General features: G+C 39.5%; 2 protein-coding genes and 1 non-coding gene across 22 annotated transcripts; all 3 read right to left on the reverse strand.

Annotated features, from left to right (window-relative positions):
* Window positions 1-235: 235 nt before the first annotated feature.
* On the reverse strand, window positions 236-7,093 carry LOC146945839 (cyclin-B1-4-like). Of its 20 annotated transcripts, none has more exons than XM_085744131.1 (19): window positions 6,859-7,093; window positions 6,609-6,673; window positions 6,490-6,531; window positions 6,325-6,404; window positions 6,143-6,211; window positions 5,790-5,866; window positions 5,284-5,410; window positions 5,139-5,184; window positions 4,821-5,024; window positions 4,377-4,727; window positions 4,192-4,302; window positions 3,945-4,073; window positions 3,779-3,850; window positions 3,521-3,626; window positions 2,637-2,708; window positions 2,440-2,505; window positions 2,039-2,107; window positions 1,247-1,379; window positions 236-648 (listed from the first exon to the last, which is right to left on the reverse strand). In XM_085744131.1, exons 7-10 carry the CDS (start codon window positions 5,388-5,390, stop codon window positions 4,503-4,505), a joined length of 582 nt encoding a protein of 193 aa, XP_085600257.1. In that variant the 5' UTR covers window positions 5,391-5,410; window positions 5,790-5,866; window positions 6,143-6,211; window positions 6,325-6,404; window positions 6,490-6,531; window positions 6,609-6,673; window positions 6,859-7,093; the 3' UTR covers window positions 236-648; window positions 1,247-1,379; window positions 2,039-2,107; window positions 2,440-2,505; window positions 2,637-2,708; window positions 3,521-3,626; window positions 3,779-3,850; window positions 3,945-4,073; window positions 4,192-4,302; window positions 4,377-4,502. The 20 variants fall into 20 exon arrangements, with proteins under 20 accessions (XP_085600257.1, XP_085600251.1, XP_085600250.1 ...); XM_085744125.1 differs by having other exon boundaries at window positions 236-609; window positions 1,247-1,431; XM_085744124.1 differs by having other exon boundaries at window positions 1,247-1,431.
* Window positions 7,094-17,878: 10,785 nt separating this feature from the next.
* On the reverse strand, window positions 17,879-19,019 carry LOC146945840 (uncharacterized). Its single transcript, XM_085744144.1, has 2 exons — window positions 18,629-19,019; window positions 17,879-18,535 (listed from the first exon to the last, which is right to left on the reverse strand). The coding sequence occupies exons 1-2, from the start codon at window positions 18,976-18,978 to the stop codon at window positions 18,037-18,039; spliced, it is 849 nt and encodes a 282-aa protein (XP_085600270.1). The 5' UTR covers window positions 18,979-19,019; the 3' UTR covers window positions 17,879-18,036.
* Window positions 19,020-21,329: 2,310 nt separating this feature from the next.
* LOC146945841 (U2 spliceosomal RNA) lies at window positions 21,330-21,521 on the reverse strand. Its single transcript, XR_015029380.1, has one exon. It is a non-coding gene; the product is annotated as a U2 spliceosomal RNA (small nuclear RNA).
* Window positions 21,522-22,397: the final 876 nt, after the last annotated feature.

Raw genomic sequence — 22,397 nt, forward strand, 5'->3', positions numbered from 1 at the left:
AAAGGAATAGATTATTACAGGCAAACACAAATTTCTTAATATACTTAAAAGTAAACTGATTTGAAACATAGATATTACAGGCATATAAGAATATTGCATTTACCTTCAAATTGTTTATTTATCAGAATTTTATGGTTTTATATGATACAAAGAGTAATCTGGTATGAAGAGTGGATACTAATATAAACACAGAGTTTAGTAGATACTAATATAAACATAGTTATTTAGTAGATACTAATATAAACATAGTTATTTATAAGTACAACAAAGTGGATATTTACATGCATCATATTTGAGCACAACACACTTATTGTAGTAAGTTTTGATGTCAAACTTAATATATTACACCTAACCAAAAGCAGCCATGGCTGATGCAAAATCAAAAGCCATTATGCGAAGGATATAACAATATAGACCGCAGATCAAATAACTTCGCAAGATACAATGGCATATCTTCCAAAAAATACCCAAGGATGAAACTGGTCACTCCGTTTTAATTTCTTTGCCCAACTTGGCGGAAGAAAACTGTGTCAAGTTACAATCGGTAGATGCGATACTGTTACGATATTTTTCATCAGAAGAACGCTTTGCGGGGGTGCAGCTTCCAAACTGTTTCGAATCATTATCAGCACAAACAAAGAAAGATTGCTGTTGCAATGGGAATAAGGAAAAATCATACACAAAATAATTTCTAAGTGTCATTGAAGTAATAGTTTTCATATAGTGGTGTTGCTAAGATCATCAACAATGTGAATAATTAGTATCGAACATATAGGTGTAGGATAGGTTAGCAAACTTGTATCCTTAACATGACCACAGTAGAATTTTGACAAAAGTGAATAACTGCAATTTAGAAACTTTTGTAAATATAACTTGTATCCTCTATTATTGCTAATACGCAATATCCTTTAAGAATATAATGAAAACATCAATAAAATTGCAACCAAGATGATTGATGTTATGAAAGTTGGATCTAATGCTAATTGAACAATTTCCAGATAATAAGTTGCATCCTTTTCTAAAGTGTACAATTTTCTTTGGAAGATAAAGTAGGTAATGTCAACAGTCGATGAGAAGATCCATGAGACCATGACTGATATTCGGACACATTTATGATTTGGCATAAGCATATCAGTACATCAATAGCTAAATTTCTCATCAACAATTTAGATCATTTACTTTACCCTCCAAAGTGAATAGTTCACTTCCAAGGAGTTAAATCTGTATGATTAAGATCCTCACTTACATCCTTGGATAAGAGCCGCTCTGGTCCATGGCAGTTCAACTATCAAACTGCTTACATTCTTAACGTCACTAAATAAATCACATCCATTCACAACATGAGGAGCTAAAATTTAAATCTCATTTGAGAGAGATATCTGCATTATGTGTGTGGCATGTCTCGAGTAAGATTACATTCAGCAAGGAAACCTATGGAAGGCAAAATTAAAATAACATTAACTTTATTTCAATAATAACATGCATATCCTTAATTTGATTGGGGACATACTTTATTTGTATAATTTATTTCAAAAATAAAAATATTCCATTAACTAAATTGAAGTATTTATCTATCCAAAAAATAAATAAATTGAAGTATTTATGAGAATGTGAATCGCCCTAGGAGGTTGAGGGTTGAGAAAGAAAGATCAATATTACATCTGATAGAAAAGGAAGCAAAAAAGTCCCCATGAGCTTAGCTCATTTGGTAAGGGATAATGCACAATATGTGCAGGGGCCGGGGTTCGAACCCCGGACACCCCACATATTCATCTTACTGCAAAATAAGATGCATAGCCACAAAAAAAAAAAAAACAAAATATAATGGAATTGAAGTCATGTAATTATCATAAAACAATCTCTTAATATTCATTATTAAGTGAAATGATTAAATCCTTTATATTATTTTATAGAAGTATTTCCCTTTTTTATTTCCGTTGGTGTTAAGCATGTGCACAGTGCAAAACAGGTCAAGTTTGAACCTTGAATAATAGTAATAAATTAATACTTTAAAGATTGCAAGGCACTGCTGTCTTACCTCAACCTGTTGTTGCAGTGAGTGCACATAGTTTATTATCTCATCTAGCATTACTGCTTTGCCATTTATCTAATAAGAAAAGAAACCGAAGACATCAGAAAAATTAACAAATAAAGACAAAACTAAAAGAGATAGCAAATTAAGGAATCCTGGAAATGAGTCGGTATTTTGGGTTTTAAAAACACATCAAGGAGGAGTATATGCTATATCTGCGCCAAGGCCGCAAAAATATCTTGCGCATTAACAAACCTCACTCCAAAAAAAAAAAAACCAGAAATAAATATGTTGAAAATGTTGTAGGAGAATGCCACTAAATAGATTTTCCTGAATGTTGCTGGAAGAAAAAAAAAATTAGCAAATAATGGTAGTGTAAACGTGAGAAATGCGTAGAGATAACATACAAATCAATGAGTGGAAGCTCAGTCAGGTATGTGACTGGTCGAATAAATATGTTATGCTGCAGGAACCTGCAATAAGTACCACATTATAGATCAAATCAACATGACCCGTAATTTAGTAAAATCTTTTCTTAGTATAGGACGGAATGAAAATCAAATAAAGGAAACAGGATGAGGGGCGTATGAAAGAAGATACTTACAATCTACCAAGGTTTATCAAGGAACCAAATGAACTTGGCAGATCTCCAGCAAAATTATTATAAGAAAGGTCCCTGATGAAAAGAATAAATCATCCTATGTGAGTTGAAAGACTAAGATCTGTAAACAATAATTGAACACCTAAACTTTGATGCCTCACTTTTTCCTGATTCAGTCTAATTTCATTATGTAGTCTAATTGGAGTGCTTCTCACCAGCTGACAGAGCATTTCTTTTCTTATCCAAAACAGCATCCTTTTTTGGCTTCTGAATTCTAAACTATCCCATGTATTTCCGACAAAAAATGACGATTATGTGGGCTATTCTATCTGGCTATTCTAAGGATTCTTAACACAAACACAGTTAATGAATTAACCTTCAGAATCCTATCACTTGAAAGAAGCCAACAACGTTGACACAACGAAATACATAAAAGTATGAACCACAATTGTGCTACCAGTTGTAACCATCTAGAACAATAGTGTGTGTGTGTGTGTGTGTGTGTGTGTGTGTGTGTGTGTGTGTGTGTGTCACAGTTTCTAAAGCTAAATTAAAAATCTGCATAGTAAACTAACATAAGCAAAGAGCTGCTATATTGTTTGATTCTAATTAGCAACAGTTCTTATTTTGAAAAATTGAAAAGCCCATCCCTTATGCTTAATTAGGATAACAATGAAACTAATTGAATATAAGTTCTATGATTGCTCAGAAAGTGATTGAGCACACAGATTTGACAGAGGCCACTTGAATGAAATATCATCAAAGTGGAATTACTAAGACCGATGAGAGGTAGTTTTAGTCAAACTCGTAATTCTTTTCAAAAAATATAAACAAAGTTGTTGTATTCTTTATAATTCATTTCATAATCCAAACCTATAATTGTTTACCTGCAGATGACATTGGGTAATATGAAGGAATGACATGGATCATGAAACTCTCATTCTGGAGCAAACTCCCTGACACGAACATATTTTAACAAATCTTTCTCATAACCTGCCAAGTGAAAGACACAACCAGAACTATCACTTGGTTCACCAAGAAGAAATATAGGAGACCAACAGCCAATAAATATAAATCCTTCACTCAGACTACTAAGGCAATGCATGCAAGCTAGGTTTGATTCTGATAATAAAAATTGTGCTTACCTGACCAGTAAGAAGAGGAGTATCGGCTGCAAGTTTTGATGCAACAGGCCTCGGTGTACGTACAGGCCAACTCTGAAAATTGGTACACCATGTATATTAAGTTATAATGAAGGATAAGGAAGACCAATACTTCAATCAAGCAACTAAAAAAGGGGTGGCCACAAACCTGAGGCATGGTGAACTTCTTTTTGACACCTTGAAACTCAAGTTCCAACACAATGCAAAACTTTCCTCTCTTACCATGCTCAAGGCCACCAAGAAAAGCCACAATTTTTTTCATTAAAACGGGAAATATCTAAAGAAAATGATTAACAAAGTAAGATAAATTGACATTTGAAGTATGAGAAAAATATAAAAAGTTACTTTACAAAAAGAAAGAAAGTGGCTCAAGAGTGTTAGCACAAGCACTAAACCTTTCAATGAGAACTGTTATTACTCAAAAAAGTTGATGTCATGGCTGAAAATGCATCTGCTTCAAGTCTTCCCACAACAGAGAGGTAATCGTTTTTTCCCTTTAATATTTTCTACAAATCCAAAAGTATAACTTAGACCTGAACATGTGATATAATAAATTTGTGAAGGATAATTGACAGTTAACCTTAAAAATTTCATAAGCAAAGAGCTGGATGACTCTATAAGTTATGGCCCTAATACGTAGCGATGCAAACCTATGGTACGTTACCCTTCAAGTAACCTCGAATGCCTTCTTCATTCCCTATCATTGTTATTGCCTGCATATCTTTTTTGACAAAATATATATGTAATGTTTTGACAAATCATCAGATCCAAATCCATCTAATATGGGCAATAAATATCGAGTCAGATAGAAAGTTTCCAGCATGAGTTCAAATTTCCTATACACTTCAATCAACCAGTCAATAAGAATTGATCTCATCTTAGCATTTATATCTGGCTGTGAAACCATGTAATCATGCACACGAACATCATCCTGTGTCATTCATCAAAGTCAAAATATTAGAGAATGTAAAAAAAGTAGAGATATATATAGAGAAGAAACACAAAACAAAGCATAGAACATTACTTCAGAGAGTTTGTAATACTTGTAGATGTCATCAATATACTCAGTTGCAGTCAATTCATTATCCTTATAAGATGAATCAATGTTCTCAACCAAATCCTTGGGCACAACTCTACAAGTAGCCTGTGTTTGACAAATTATGTTCATTCTTATTCTTAGTCTACATTGCTTCTGAGCATGTTCCACCCTTGCTGCAGGAACAATGTTCTACAACAACAAAAAGAGTTCCATCAAAACAAATTTAGTGATACAATGTACTAAGGAAACACAACCTTTGAAAATGGAACAAAGTAAACATGATAACAGCAACAACAAATGTACCTTGTTCTTCTCGGCTGCGGCTTGAGCAAGAGCCTCTAACTGAGCCCTGCAACAACAATAAAAACAAATAAAATCAGGCAAATTATAAAGATATACAACATGTGGTAATGATTTAATTTCAATTATAAAGTTATGGAATCAGCACCTTGTGAGGCGTTTGGTGACATTAGCATTAGCACCAAGATCTGCCGGGTTGATCACAAGATTTTGGATATCTTGAAGTACTTTTCTGTTTCTTCCTTCAACCCCCATATTCCTTTGCTTATTCTCACCTAATTCCATTAACAAAAAGCATAAATCAGACATTATTTCACTGATCAAAAATTATAAATCACACCATAGCAGAAAAATGTACAACAAAGGTACCACCCGTGGATTCACTAAACATTTTCCAGATTATTACATAAACCCTAATACTTAACTAAACCACCCTCAGATTTCATTTCAAAATCTATGAAAATTTGATAGACCCATATACACAGAACAAATTAATCACAAAAAATTCAACGTGAGATGGAACTATACTTGTATACAATTCTTTATACAATTCTTGTATAAGGAACTATACTGTATTTGTGTAATAACCAGAAAATCAAATAAGCTCAAACTCTTATAGTTTTTGGATTCAGTGCAGGAAAAAAATTATGATACCTGTAAATGGCTTTTAAGATGTTCCAAAGTGAGTCCTGGAATCTCCATCACCCTCATCAAACGCTTTGGTGTTGCCTCTGCCACATATGCATAGTATGAAAAATACATTAAAAATTTAGATTCATCAACCAAATTCATTAAAAATCAATCAAACTTTCAAGTCTACACAAAGAAAACTTATCATCAACAAACCCAGAAAATCACTAATTTAAACCTGACCAACATACACATAAAACTTATCACCTGTTCAGCCCACAAATAAAAAACTTTTCATATCATAAATTGGTAACACAAAGTAATTTATAGCTGAAAAATTGATTTATTATATGCTTACATAGAAAAAAGTAATTTACCTTCAATTATGATTCTGCTAGCAGAAACTTTTACCCTTGCCAATTCCCACTCTAGTGTCCTCTCTCCTCCTGAAAATTTATGCTAAAACCATGTTACTGTATAGATAAACCAGTAGATACAAAAGTCATGCAAAAGTTAGTCCAAAATGCAAGTGGTCATAACATTATTAGCATATGCCTACTTGCAACTCAGAAATCTGTCACTGGATAACACCTCTTTTCTTTTTCACTGTGCATTTCAACATTTCTTTATCAAGACAATCTATTGAAATAAACAATTACAACATCAATATTTTGAGCCTACCATTTTTACATTCAATTTAAATATAAATTTACATAGAACATACCTTATGGGATGAAATTATCATAGATTAAAATCTAGAAGTGTCCTGGAAAAAAAATCAGTAAACAACTTAAAAACTAAAACTAATTAACTGAAAATAAATTAAAAAAATTGTAGCTAAACCTGTTTTTGATCAAAGATTAACAACAATTAAAATCAACAACTATCTTCTCCAGCCCTCTTCATACCTACACAATCAAAATCACAAGATCAAATAAAAAACATCAATTAAATCAACAACATTAACAACATAATTAACAATTTCATTAACAATAACAAAAACACAGAAACCCAATTAAACAAAACTCACCATAAATCAGAATTGAGTGTGTGAAATAACAAAAACACAAAAACCCAATCAAACAAAACTCACCATAAATCAGAATTGAGTGGGTGAAATGAAGAATTAGAACTTGTTAGATCATTAGATTAGGCTGAAGATTACAAAATCATATTTGCATGTGTGAAATTTGATGGAAAGGAGAGAAGAGAAGTGAGGCCGTGTTTGAGAAGAGAGAAGGAGAAGAACACGTTTTTGTTTTTTTAGAGAGAGAAGGGAAAGAAATCTGTTTTGTAGTGAGAGAAAGTTGGTGGAGAAATGAGAGAAAGAAGGAAATTTAGCATATATATAGGGGAACACTCCCCCAATTACTAAATGACGAAAATACCCCTTCTGAGGGCAAAATTGTAAAATCAACGGACATTTATTTTCTTATTTAGTTTAGTAGATAGATTAAATCTAAAGATTTTATAGTTCTGTGTGTCTTTCTGTTTGTTAACTCATTTAAGCCATCTTCATCATTCCTCCTTGCTGTGTGGTTCACATCGTAGAACTCTCAAACCCATCTCTGCCAATCACCGAACTGATATACAACAATGTCCCCTGATCTGAATCTCACGACGTCGTCTCGCCTCTGCCGCCTAGTAGACGGCACCCACCTTCTCTTTCCACCGATTACAACCCCGTCGCCGTGATTCCTTCCTCTGCGCCTCATGGGATGTCACCGTCAATCTAGATACCGTTGATCGTACTCTGCAAATCTGGGATTGGTTCCAGCATGATTCTTCCATTTCATAAAATAAAAAATAAAAAATCATGATTCATTATTCCAGAACGTGATACATGATTCTTTCATATAATTGGTATAATTAGTATTACAACTTGATTTTTACTTTTCTTTTGATGAATCAAGTCGGAAACGTGAAAGAAGAGGTGGAGAACAATGATAACAAAAATTGACAGGAACAAGAAATAGACACGCAAAACTAGAAAACTTTTAAGTTTAATTTACAATAAAAAATAACATTTAATGGCAAATTACAATTTTGTCTTTCAAGTTTGTCTTTTCCAAGTGATAAATAAAGGGGTATTTTTGTACAAAGGAAAAGGTGCAGCTTGCTAAAATAGACCTTCATAGAAAAGGGTGGGTCTATTGTAGCAAATCCCTATATATATATATATATATATATATATATATATATATATATATATATATATATATATATATATATATATATATATCGTATAATATACTATGTGTATAAAATATACATCTGGTGTAATTAATAAGTTACATAAATTAAGAGTTTTTATTTTTATTTTTATAACTTACTAACTTTTTTTCCTTCTTATAAGTAGTTTAGTGGTTAGAATTTACGTTTTTCAAAGTAAATAAATAAGTGGGGTGTCCGGGGTTCGAACCCGATCCCTTCATATAATAATGCATGTCCCTATCAATTGAACTATGTTCACGGGAACATAACTTACTAACTTTTATTCATTGAAAACAATAGAATACTTATATTAACACGAACAACGAACATGACATTGACACATATGCATTGACCTTTGTAACAAAATGAGGAAATAGAAATATTGGTTGTAACCACATATGTCGATAGCGTGTTTATGTTTTCTTTTTTGAAGAACCTAAATTAGCCTACCTAAATTGAAATTGGAGATAATCGAACCTGAGATCTTGAGGATGAGTACACTTACAGATCTCAAGCTAATATCAACAAGACAATCCAAATAGGTTGAAAGTGTGTTTATGTTGAACATGAACACATGTATGGTATGAAGTGTCGGTAAAAATGAGTGGAGGCAAATATATTATATAATATATGTTGTAAGAAAGAAAATAGGGTTGTACTAGTAAATACTCCTTCCGGTCACTATTATAAGTCAAATTTGACTTTTTAGGTTCAAATATATTATATAATATATGTTGTAAGAAAGAAAATAGGGTTGTACTAGTAAATACTCCTTCCGGTCACTATTATAAGTCAAATTTGACTTTTTAGGTTCATTCAATAAATGATGTATGTAATTTATATATAGACTACATACATCATTTATTGAATGAATGAATCTAAAAAGTGAAATTTTACTTATAACAACGACCGGATGGAATAGTTTATTAAGTTTAAGTGGGAAGAATTAGACTTATGAGTTGGTGTCAATGAGGGGATAATTACCAAACTTTGTTTAATTTCAGTTTAATGGAAGTTGCCTAGTTGCTTTTCAACTTTTCTTTTTGGCAGGTCTTGTTGGCCATCTTAAGAAAATGATTTATAGGTAACACACAAGGTGTGCCACATGTCAAGATCTTGACTCTGATACCTCATCAGTCATTCCACATGAGCTCATATTGTTTACTCCCTTCGTTCCTTTTTAAGTGTCACTTTTGGAGAAATTTTTTGTTCCTATTTAACTGTCACTTTCAAAGTTCAATGCAACAATAAATGTTGTTTTACCAACATTACCCTTAGTTATTTATTGTGGAGAGAGAAATATATGAAATAAGATATTAAATGACTAAGGCTATTATAGTAAAAGTATAGATTATTGTATAAGAAAAAGTAACATTTATTGAGTGTCTTGGTTTGTGTAAAATGTTAAAAAGTGACACTTAAAAAGGAACGGAGGTAGTAATGGTTAATTGGCTTGTGCGGCACATAATAATAAATGTATCATCAAATAAGTTAGTTACTATAAATATTAATAGGGTCTACATTAGTTAGTTTAGGAAAAAAGCAAAGGATCCAATACAACCCTATAATAGGGTGTACAAAAACCATTATTATTTCAATAGAAATGAAATAATTTGAAGGGACTGATTCATCCTCATTTCACATATTGAAGCGGGAGAAATATTAAATTAAATTTTAAAAAAGTGATATAAATGTCATATGGTTAAGTGTACTATGATGCATAAGTGGAAAAATTGGCGCCAAGTACATTACATTATAGTGAATCTACATTAACTAACAAGACAAGACAATATATAATTATAATCTGATTGACAAGTAGTTTGAGTCTTTTAAATATATGTTTTACATAGAAAAAGTGCCTCATTGTTTATAAATAGAAATTAAATATAGTTTATAAACAATATTCACACTCGTTAATTCAGCAAACTTTTGTTTCAAATGACAAAACCGTGAGTTTCACATAAGATTTAAAGTGAGCAATACATCAAAAATGTATTATCATGAACTTGAGATCGAAACATTATTTTAAACATGATAGAAATAAAACTATCATGTTTAAGAGTCTAATTATATTACTATCGATCGATTCAGTTAGTATAGGTATTCACTCAATTTTACACAAATTCCGTGAGAATTTCATTGATAAATAGTATAATATTTTTTTTTGACAAAAATATGTGATAAATATAATATGTTTTTAAGTTTTGGGATTTTTATCAAACTGACGTGTTTCAATGTATGATGAGAAGTCAAACAATAGCACAGGTCCCATATTAAGCGATTAATAGCGGTTGATATTATTGCACCATCCAATAGCCTTTTTTAGGTTGATTATTACCTAACTATTAACTCGTAGATTTTATCTAACATTGCAATTATACCGTTGCTTAACTTGGTGGATTATACCATACCAGTCAAACAAAAACAAACTTGGTGATTATTTGGGGATTTTGACAGTTATTTTTACACAATATATTGTGTGAGAAGAGGTTAAAGTTATATATATCCAAAAATTTCAGCTGAATTTAGTTTTAAGGCAACTACTTTTATAGTTATTGCAGAAAATTTTACATTCATAAAATTTGAACCGTTAAAAAAATTGATAATATGACTCTATCTTGTAAAAATAGTTTGAGTTCGATTTTTGAATTCATTCATTTTGAATGTAACTCAATCCAAGTAAAAAAGAAAATCAGGTTTCTTGCTTCCATTTTGTTGATTAGTCACCTTGAGATTCAAAGAGTTTAAGTAGTGAAGATATTTTGAAGCGTCTACTAGGATTAAAGATCCTAATTACGATGAGTTTAAATTTCACATTATCACTATCACCATCACATGTCTCCTATTTTAATTAAATGAACTCAAATAACAAACTAATCATTATGAAGAATTTGAATTCAAATCTTAGTTAGAACAATTTTTGACTAAATTATATCTACTTTTCGATCAAACTTTAGATTACTAAAACCACTCTTTTGAAAAAGTAATGGTTAATATAAAAGATAAATACATCTTATAATGTTTAAATAAGACAATTTTTCATTTTCAAAACTTTTTTGTAAAGGGGAAAAAGACACTTGAGAAGGAAATGAAAATTAAGAAAATAAAGGAATAAGATATAAAATGAAATAAGACAAAAAACATCACCATTACATTGAGAATGATGCTTTATAGCACCACTATTTCATGTTGTAGTTGTGTGGGTTGGATAAGATAGAAATACATATTTCTTTGCATATCAATTTGGACCGTCATCACATTCCTATGGGCATGAGAGCCCTCCAAAGAAGGCTCTAAGCCCTCCAGAGAGGCCTGGGCGCCCTCCGGAAGGGCCTGGGCGCCCTCCAGAAGGATTCCTGAGCCCTGGCGCGCCCCCTGAAGGGCGCCGCCTCATTAAGCTTCTAGAACCCTCTAGAAACCGCCCAACAACCCCAAGATTACACAAATACCCCTGTTGCTTGGGAACCAAGCAACCAAAGCCCAAGCCCATAGCAGGCTATAAATACCACTCTTGAGAGCTTTCTCAAGGCATCCAATCATCAGTCTAAAACCCTAGTGCACGATTCTTAGCCCTAGAATCCTTGCCGTACTTTTGCAAGTACAGTTGGCGCCGTCTGCGGGGAAAGGTAAAACTAACCTTGACCACATTCCTGGATCGCAAACCGTGATTCAGAAACCCTTAAACGAGACCTCTAAGTCGTAAAGCTCCTTTGCGATTTAGAAACCCTAACCCTTTTTCGACCAACCTAAATCGCACCTCACGTACGATTCAGAGAAAAGCCTCTCATCATGGCAACAACCGAAGAATTAGAATCCATGCGAACCCAACTCGCTCAGCTGAAAGACCACAACGATGCCCTTCAGGCCTCGATGGAGACCATGCAACAAAAGCAACTGGAGGAAAGAGAAGACTCACACCAGGGCGAGCTAGATGACCCTGAACCACAACCATTATCCGCTGAAATTTGGGACGCACCGGTTCCAGAGGGCTTCAAGCCGCCCCACCTATCCACCTTCGACGGAAAGAACGACCCCATGGAGCACGTCACGGCCTTCAATACTCGCATGGCGGTTGTCGGGGCTCCCGATTCTTTGAAGTGCAAATTACTAGCAGGTACTTTCACTGACGCCGCCTTACGCTGGTACATGAATCTCCCACAGTTCTCCATCCTCAGCTACCAGGACATGACCAGGAAACTCACACAACAGTTCTCCGCCAGTCGACATCGCAAGGTCCCAGCAACTAGCCTCTTCAATGTACGACAAGGGCATAATGAATCCCTCAGAGACTACCTGGCCAGATTCAACGATACAACCATCAAGGTAATCAACCCCAACCAGGAAGTGTTCGTAGGAGCTTTCCAAAACGGACTGAGGGCAGGGCAGTTCAACGAATCTCTAGCCCAGAAACCGGCGGATTCCATGGAAGAAGTTATAGCCAGGGCAGAATGCTACATCAAGGGCGAGGAGAGCAACGCAGAAAAGAAGGCCAGAGACGCCAAGGAGCGCGCAAGCAATCCAGAACGGCGACCTTATCAACCAGCAGCTGGCAGAGATCGCGCCCCCTACAGAAGGCCGGAGAGGCGACCGTTCAACCCATATTCTCAAAGGGACTTCACACCCTTGAATACTAGACCAGAGCGGATCATGAAGGAGGTCTTAGAAGCAAGACTGATCCCAGAGCCCTTGCCAGCCCGAAGCCCCGTCATGGGAAGAGATGAAGATAAATGGTGCAAATATCATAAGGTACGAGGACACGACACAGACTCATGCATTCATCTTCGCCAAGAAATCGAGCGACTAATACAAAGTGGGAAGCTAAGAGGTTATGTGAGGGACAGTAGGGGCGAGAATAAACAAAAAACGGATAATAAGAAGGAGGAAGTGAACGACGAAAAAAGACACGCCATAAACACTATCTCAGGTGGCTTCGCCGGAGGGGGGGAGTCAAGTTCGTCACGAAAGAAATATGTGAGGCAGGTAATGCTATGCCAGGAATATGAAGAAACGGATCAGAAACACGAACCAGAGGTATCATTCGCGCCCAAAGATTTTCGAGATGTGATACCCCACGACGACGACCCCATGGTCATCACTTTACAAATCTTCAAGTGGGACGTGAAGCGGGTGTTGATAGACCCAGGAAGCTCTGCGGATATTCTTTACTACGACACATTTGATCGAATGGGACTAGACCCAGAGCAGCTGCAACCTTTCAGGGGAACTCTGGCGGGCTTCACAGGCGAGCAGGTTCATGTGAGAGGATACATCACCTTAAAGACAACTTTCGGAAGCGGATCGCACGCCAAAACCATTCGAGTTAGGTACCTCGTCGTAAACTCGCCTAGCTCTTACAACATCATCATTGGTCGCCCTGCCTTCAACCTGTTGGGCGGATTCTTGTCCACAAAGTATCTAGTAATGAAATACCCTCTTGACTCTGGAAAAATTGGAACTATTCGAGGCGATCAAAAACTCGCCAGGGAGTGCTATCATAACAGTTTGCGTTTGCAAAAGACCAGAAAGAAGTCAAGCAACGAAGTAAGGCACGAAGTCAACATGATCGATCTAGACCCCAGAGAAGGCTTCCAGCAAGAGCGCCTTGAACCCACTGAAGAGTTAAAAGAGGTCTCCATCGGACCGGAAGCCCACCATACAACAAAAATTGGCACGTCACTACCCCCTGAAGAGGAGATCGCCCTGGTCAAGCTACTAAAGAAGAATCTAGATCTCTTCGCCTGGCATCCATCAGAAATGCCAGGGATGGACCCCGACATTGCCTGCCACCACCTATCTATCAAGGCTGGCGTGAAACCGGTAGTACAGCGGAAAAGGAAGATGGGCGAGGAAAGAAGAAAGGCAGTTAATGAGGAAGTGAAAAAGCTAGTTGAAGCCCACTTTATCAGCGAAATAAAATACCCCACGTGGTTAGCCAACACTGTACTTGTCAAGAAAGCAAATGGGAAGTGGCGAATGTGCGTGGACTACACTGATTTGAACATGGCGTGCCCCAAAGATCCTTATCCTCTCCCTAACATCGACCACCTGATCGACAACGCCTCAGGTTACAAAACTCTAAGTTTCATGGATGCCTATTCAGGTTACAATCAAATACGGATGGACCCTCTGGACGCTCCAAAAACGGCCTTTATGACAAGCACAAAGAATTATCACTACGAAGTCATGTCGTTTGGTCTGAAGAACGCAGGCGCCACCTTCCAGCGATCTATAGACACCGCGTTCTCCGCACAGATAGGACGGAATCTGGAGGTATACATTGACGACCTAGTCGCAAAGACGAAGGAGGGATACAGTCACTCTGAAGATCTGGAGGAGATATTGAGCCAGGTTCGAAGATATAGGATTCGTCTGAACCCATCAAAATGTTCTTTCGGGGTGCAGGCGGGAAAATTCTTAGGTTTCCTCTTAACAAGACGAGGCATCGAGGCAAACCCTGACAAATGCCAGGCGATCATCAACATGAGAAGCCCCACCAACATCAAGGAAGTGCAACAACTCACAGGCAGGCTCGCCGCTCTCTCTCGTTTCTTGTCCTGCGCCGGCGACAAGGCCTTCTCTTTCTTCGCCTCCATTAAGAAAAAGGAGAAATTCGAATGGACTCCAGAATGTGAGGACGCTTTCCAGCAAATAAAGAAGTTCTTATCCAGTCCGCCCATCCTTCAGCGACCAACCCAGAACGCCATTCTTTTCCTGTACCTGGCGATATCTGACAACGCCATGAGCACAGTTTTGGTCGAAGATTCAGCAACAGGAGAGAAGCCGATTTATTTCGTCAGCAGGGTGTTCAGAGGAGCAGAGCTGCGATATCAGAAGATAGAACGTCTCGCCCTTGCTGTCGTCATAACGGCCAGAAAGCTTCGCCCCTACTTCCAAAGTCACAGAGTCGTCGTCAAATCAGACTACCCAATTAGGCATGTGCTGGGAAAACCTGACTTAGCCGGAAGAATGGTGGCTTGGTCCATCGAGCTTTCAGAGTATGACGTCCAGTTCGTACCAAGAGGGAGTATTAAATCCCAGGTGTTGGCAGACTTTGTAGTAGAGCTCGCCTCCCCAGCAGAGGAGCAACCCCCCTTCGTATGGCTCTTATCTGTAGATGGTTCATCCAACCTAAAAGGCAGTGGCGCGGGTGTTATCTTGGAGGGTCCGGACGGCGTCCTCATCGAGCAATCCCTCAGATTTGAATTTAAGGCAAGCAACAATCAGGCCGAGTATGAAGCTTTAATAGCCGGCATGACCCTCGCCCTAGAAATGGGCGCCGAAAATTTAAGAGCCAAGAGTGACTCCCAACTCGTAACAAGCCAGATCACAGGTGAATACCAGACAAAGGACACGCAGCTAGCCAAATACCTGACCAAGGTGCAGAGTCTCGCCAAGAAACTTCACTTCTTCGAAGCCGTTTATGTGCCACGGGAGCAGAATTCCAGAGCAGATTTGCTGGCAAAACTCGCCAGCACTAAGCGACCAGGCAACAACAGGACAGTTATCCAGGAAGTAGTCACAACACCTAGCACGAAGGTGGACGAAGTGCTTCAGGTCAACGAGAACACAGGAGGATGGATGGAGCCATTGCTTAGATATTTGACGGGGTCATTCACACCAACCGATGACGAGGAAGAACAGATAATCAGAAGACGAGCGTCCAAATTTACTTTGGTTTCTGGGAAACTCTACAAAAGAGGCCGCACGACTCCCTTGCTGCGATGCTTAGGAGAAGGCGAGACGCATTTGGTCCTTTTGGAAGTACACGAGGGCGTTTGCGGCAGTCATATAGGCGGGCGGGCTCTAGCCGCCAAACTCCTCCGCGCCGGATACTATTGGCCCACCATGCTTCAGGATAGCTCGAATTTCGTGAAGAAATGTGACAAATGCCAAAGATTTTCTGACAAGAAGCATGTCCCAGCTCAGGAGTTGACCTCTGTATACTCACCATGGCCATTTCACAAATGGGCGGTCGATATCGTTGGACCCTTTCCTCTCGCCCCAGGGCAGCTGAAATTTCTCATAGTCGGAGTGGATTACTTCACCAAATGGATCGAGGCAGAGGCAGTCTCTAAGATAACTGCGGAAAGGGTAAAGAAGTTCTACTGGAAGAAGATCATCTGTCGTTTCGGCCTACCTAAGTGCATAGTATCAGATAATGGAACTCAGTTCGCAAGCTCAACGGTGTTGGACTTCTGCAAGAACCTAGGGATACAGACAAAATTCGTCTCGGTAATTCATCCGCAAGCCAACGGACAAGCTGAATCGGCCAACAAAGTTATCCTTAGCGGGATCAAAAAGAAATTAGAAGCCGCCAAAGGTTTGTGGGCAGAACAACTCCATGAGGTACTATGGTCCTACCACACTACCCCTCATTCTACAACCAAGGAAACACCGTTCACTATGGTCTACGGCACCGACGCCATGATACCTGTCGAAATCGACACCCCCACATGGAGGCGAGATACGTTTTCAGAAGAAGCTAATGAAGTAGGTATGGCGGTAAGCATGGACGTCATTGATGAGGTCAGGGAGCAAGCACACATCAGGGAATTCGCAGCCAAGCAGAGAGCAGCTAGACGATATAACTCCAGAGTGATGCCCAGGGAGATGAAAGAGGGCGACCTAGTCCTCAAGCAGGTCGTCGCCCCAACCAGAATAGGCAAACTATTCCCAAACTGGGAAGGACCTTACAGAATCAGGGAAAAGTACGCTCACGGGGCGTATAAGTTGGAAGAATTGAATGGAGACGCCGTACCTCGCACTTGGAATGTGGCCAATCTGCGTCACTATTATAGCTAGATTCCTTTTCTTTTGCATTATTAATTCTATTAAATAAGGATGATGTAAAGATCACCACTGCAACTCTTATCTTTTGACTTTATCAATAATACAGGGTCAGGGTGGCACTCTTTTCCCCTGCAAGGGCAGGGGTTTTTAACGAGGCGCCCTTTCCTTTTTTCTTATCTATGACTCTATCCGCATTTTTTCTATCATGCAAACAGAATACGCCTGGCATTTTTTCCCAGATAAGGGCTCTGGCGGCTTCAACGCAATTACTCGACTAACCTTTCATCAGAGTTGAAAGCATAAAATACAAAGTCCTCCTTCAGAGTAGGAGGCGCCTTCCATCAGAGTTGGAAGTGAAAAGTCTTCCCCCAGAGCGGGAAGCCAAAAGTCCTCCTTCAGAGTAGGAGGCGCCTTCCATCAGAGTTGGAAGTGAAAAGTCTTCCCCCAGAGCGGGAAGCCCAAAGTCCTCCTTCAGAGTAGGAGACGCCTTCCATCAGAGTTGGAAGTGAAAGTCTTCCCCCAGAGCGGGAAGCCCAAAGTCCTCCTTCAGAGTAGGAGGCGCCTTCCATCAGAGTTGGAAGTGAAAGTCTTCCCCCAGAGCGGGAAGCCCAAAGTCCTCCTTCAGAGTAGGAGGCGCCTTCCATCAGAGTTGGAAGTGAAAGTCTTCCCCCAGAGCGGGAAGCCCAAAGTCCTCCTTCAGAGTAGGAGGCGCCTTCCATCAGAGTTGGAAGTAAAAGTCTTCCCCCAGAGCGGGAAGCCCAAAGTCCTCCTTCAGAGTAGGAGGCGCCTTCCATCAGAGTTGGAAGTGAAAGTCTTCCCCCAGAGCGGGAAGCCCAAAGTCCTCCTTCAGAGTAGGAGGCGCCTTCCATCAGAGTTGGAAGTGTAAACATCTTCCCTAAGAGTGGGAAGCAAAACATCCCTTCAGAATAAAAGATGAAAGAGTAAACGCCGGGCAACGAAATGCTTATAACGACATTTTAGGGCGACGAAATTTAAAAAGTAACGCAAATCACCAAAAGCTCTCGCTTTTTTGAAGAAACAACTCCTGAAGAACCATTCGACATATAAAAACAATCGCAGCATAGAGAGTCATAAACATTTACGGAATATCAAGCCATAAAGGAGTACCACATCTGACATAAAGAAAGCGTTCACAAATTGTCAAGCAACCAAAAGTGTTTAAAAGGGCGCTCTAAGAAGCCGCCAATATCAAGTTACAGACCAAGAAACATAGTTTAAATAAAAAACAAATAAAAAAGAGCAAGAACTATTCATCGTCCACCAACTCGCCGTTCGCAATAATCTTGAATGGATCAAGCTCATCAACTTTGGCCTCTGGGTTAAAAAGAAGCACCTGATCCTTGGCACGCATAAAGCCATCCTCAAAATATATCGCCAGAGCCCGCCGTCCTTCATCTACCGCCAACTCTGACTTTTCTAGTGCAGCCTTCGCCGCGTCCCTCTCTGCCTCTGCGGCCTCCTTAGCCTGCTTCATTTCTTCTAAGGCGGACTCGGCGGCTGCTTTATCTTTCAACGCATCCCTGAGACGGCTTTCTAGTCCAGAAGACTTGTGTTTCCACTTCTCCACATCTTCTGTAGCATCAGTATGCTTCTTCTCCACCAGGTCATACTTGCTCTCCAGGCAATGGCTCAACAGCATAGTCCTCAACGCCGCAGTCTGGATGTCCGCCACCAGGTCGCTACACTTAGCTTTCACTCCGGCTTCCACGTCCACCTTAGTGAAGGGTACCTGTTCCTTCACATACCTGCAAGATCCTCAAACAGTAAGGTCACTAGAGTTCAAAAGCCTAACGGCCAAAAGGAATCAACGCCTAAGAAAACAAAAATAAATATTATACCGGCGGATGTCGAATCCGGAATGCCAAAAGGAGTCCATCACGTCGTCGTTCAAAGAAGTCCCTCCGATTTCTTTTCCCGAAGGCGGGCGACTGCTGCTCGGCTTCGATCCTCTTCCCGTCCTCGCCTTCTTAGATGACGGCGAGGCCGCCGAAATAGGAGCATTTCCTCCACCAACAGCTTCGAGGTCATCTACCTCGATCACGCCAGAGTCGCCTTTGCCGGTTTCTTTCCTCTTCAGCCTCCTCAACGAAACGCCTGATGGACTGCTGGACACATAGCCATCAGGATTCTTACTCCTATCCAGATCAGCCAAGTACTTCTTCATCTCGGCACCAGTCAGGGGCAACATCTCGCCTGCACAAAGTGGAACAAACTCTGGTGAATAAACAAAACAAAGTGACGAAACAGGACGAATACAAAACTTTTAGAGGACACTCACGCAAATAAGCCGCCATGCGGACGCCGTCGCCCTCCCTATTTAACAAGTCATGGATATTTGTCAAGGGAACCTTCTCCAGGAACTGAGTTAGCTCATATTCGTAGGGCGACATTGCATCCAAGTCATACCCTCTAACCGCCAGAGGGGCACTGGTCCACCGAAGAGGGAACTTTGGTTCGCCTTTTACCAGAACTGAAGCCGTCGAACACCCCGGCGCCCCCTGCACTCTAACAAAAGTATCCCGCCATTCCTTCTTAAAATTACACGCATAAGGGGGGAAGAGCCTCTTTCCAGAGTGAGCAGAAATGGCTATCCAGGTCCCTTTATTGACGTCTTTTGTACCATAAAAGCAAAAAAAGACGGCGACAGAAGGCTCAAGACCTAGCGACTTGCAGAGAATTTCAAAACCCCGAATGAACGCCCAGCTATTTGGGAATATCTGTGTGGGCGCCACGTTCAGGAACTTCAAAACGTCCATCTCGAAGGGTGTGAAAGGGATTTTCACGCCGAATTCCTCTAAAACGGCAGTATAGACAAAGTAAGACTCGTCCCCCTCGCCCGCCATCTCCTGGTCGCACACGCGTTCATCTGGGTCACAGGACAACAACACCACATCCTCTTCCCGACCAGTGGCAGAAATATCGAATTTACTTCGAAACGAATCCATAGCAGTCACATCAACGTAAAGGGAATCTTCCAACAACACTTCCTCCGCAAACAAAGACATCCCTATTAGCCTAGAAGGTAACCTCTTTCCCTCCACGCGAGAAGTCCCCTGAAGTGGACGAATTTCCCAGCACTCGTCCTCCTTAGCTGCCCCTGAAGTGGCAGACAGAAACACACAGTCACTATCACGACCTGAACTATCACTTGACTCGCTCGAAAGGTCACTAAACAATTCCTCCCCGAATAACCCATCGTAATAAGCATCCCAGTTGATAACCCCATCAGCACCAGTAGCGTGCCTCAGACACGCTTTCCTCAGATTTTCTTTTTCAATCGGATCACTGGGTTGGATCAGTTTCCCCTCACCGTCGCACTCTCTAATTAAAACCATATCCTATGCTAAACGTTGTCGCTTTAAACGTAAAAATACAGAAAAGGGAAAAATGAAGGGAATAGTCAAAGTACCTGCGAGAGCGTAGAAGGCAGACCCTCGATGCTATAAAACCAACGAGCGAAAAGAGTAGAGAACCGGAGAAGAAGGCAGCAAAAAACGTCGGGAGAATAGGAAGTGGAGAAATGAAAACCCAGAAAAATCGCTTTTAAAGGAAAGCCAAAAGGTCGCCTCGGGAAGCGTGTCGGGCACAGTTAAGATCACGACACGTGGCGGTCATCGACGATTAATGGAATACCAAAGGTCCGTGAATACACCAAAAACGCCCCGGGAAACTCGCCACGAACAAGGAACGTACGAGATCGCCTAATGGCGACCACCTTCAAAGCAAAACATACAGCAAATCCGGATCATCAATCATCTCGCCTTGTCCCAAGACTCGTGCTTGGGGGGCATATAGAATACGGGCACGCAGAACATAAACCCTCAGATTCCGTCAAATCATTCCACGACAGACTCAGTGCAGCGCTCCAAAGTTCAAGACCTATATCTACCCTTGGGGTATCCGTGACATCCGTAAACCGCCCCGGAGAAATCCTTTGAAATAGTCCGACGGCATAGCGAGATTTCACGAAACCGTCATCACTTCGCCTTGTCCCAAGACTCGTGCTTGGGGGGCTGTGGACCGTCATCATATTCCTAGATGAATCAAATGGTCCCAGAAAGACTCTTCGCATGACGTCATCACTTCGCCTTGTCCCAAGACTCGTGCTTGGGGGGCTGTGGACCGTCATCACATTCCTAAGGGCATGAGAGCCCTCCAAAGAAGGCTCTAAGCCCTCCAGAGAGGCCTGGGCGCCCTCCGGAAGGGCCTGGGCGCCCTCCAGAAGGATTCCTGAGCCCTGGCGCGCCCCCTGAAGGGCGCCGCCTCATTAAGCTTCTAGAACCCTCTAGAAACCGCCCAACAACCCCAAGATTACACAAATACCCCTGTTGCTTGGGAACCAAGCAACCAAAGCCCAAGCCCATAGCAGGCTATAAATACCACTCTTGAGAGCTTTCTCAAGGCATCCAATCATCAGTCTAAAACCCTAGTGCACGATTCTTAGCCCTAGAATCCTTACCGTACTTTTGCAAGTACACAATTGATGACTATTCAATGAATCCGAAAAATAAATTTTTGTCTATATTTTTATCTCTTTTGATGGGATGCGTCAAGTTTATGCAATACTGCAACATATAAGTGAAACATGAGAAGCCCAACATCAAGTTATTCAGATGACTTCTTCTCCTCAAAAAAGTAATTTAATATCATGTGACCCATTGAATCACATATTAGATATTAAACTGATAAAAATAGATCTTACGGTTGATAACAAAGAAAGTGTATAGTTATATTTAATCATTTCAATGTTCTTAAATGATTACTGAAGGCTACCTATTAGTTTATGAATGATGTATGTCTTTGTCCTTCATATGTAGGAATTAGAAAAGTTGCACAAAAATGGAATGAATGACACATACAAAATGGCAGAGAGAGGGGCCATAAATAGGAAGAAATTAGGTCCTTAAGGAAGGGTATGGTCAGTATAATGAGTGCCTGAGTGGTATTTTTCTTGGATTGTAGTAAGGGCAATGGTGGTGGAGTAGTATGCAATTTTTGCTGTCCACATGCTACACCATTGCAACACATATTATTAAAGGCTTGAATTGAACCAGGTTGGTAGGGTCCATATACAAACTCCAATTTTACACTATTTTTTTAAGGAAAAGTTGTGTCACCAAACATTAATTTATGAGTGGAATTTAGTGCCTTCATATGGTATCTAACTGACAAGGGTAACCGTCCTTGTTCAGGAACAACACTTCTCAAATACAACTCATTTGCAGCTACTGAATCAAAATTTGAAAATGGGGATGACAGGATTTTTTTATGTTTAGTACAGCATATTATAGTACTATAACTCAATTGAATATGCTGCCAATAAAAACAAACTCAAGTAAGTAAATATTTTAAGATTTACGTTGACAAATGTTCAAATAACACTTATTAAAAGAACCTAAAAGAGAAATTTTATGTTGAAAAAAGATCTTTTTATACTTTTTCAAGGTTGATCACACAATTTTTAATAAATACTATTTTTTTCGAAGTTTTTGTTAACGTTTTTCATATTTTAAAATCCAAAATGCCCCCCATTTTTTTTACTTATTTGATATCCTTAAAAAGAAAATTTGCTTCTCATTTCTCATAAGTAAAAGGCAAAATTATACG

Source organism: Medicago sativa, chromosome 2 (genome assembly GCF_051527215.1).
Source record: "Medicago sativa cultivar Bolivia chromosome 2, Bolivia_mono, whole genome shotgun sequence".
Classification (NCBI taxonomy): Eukaryota; Viridiplantae; Streptophyta; class Magnoliopsida; order Fabales; family Fabaceae; genus Medicago; species Medicago sativa.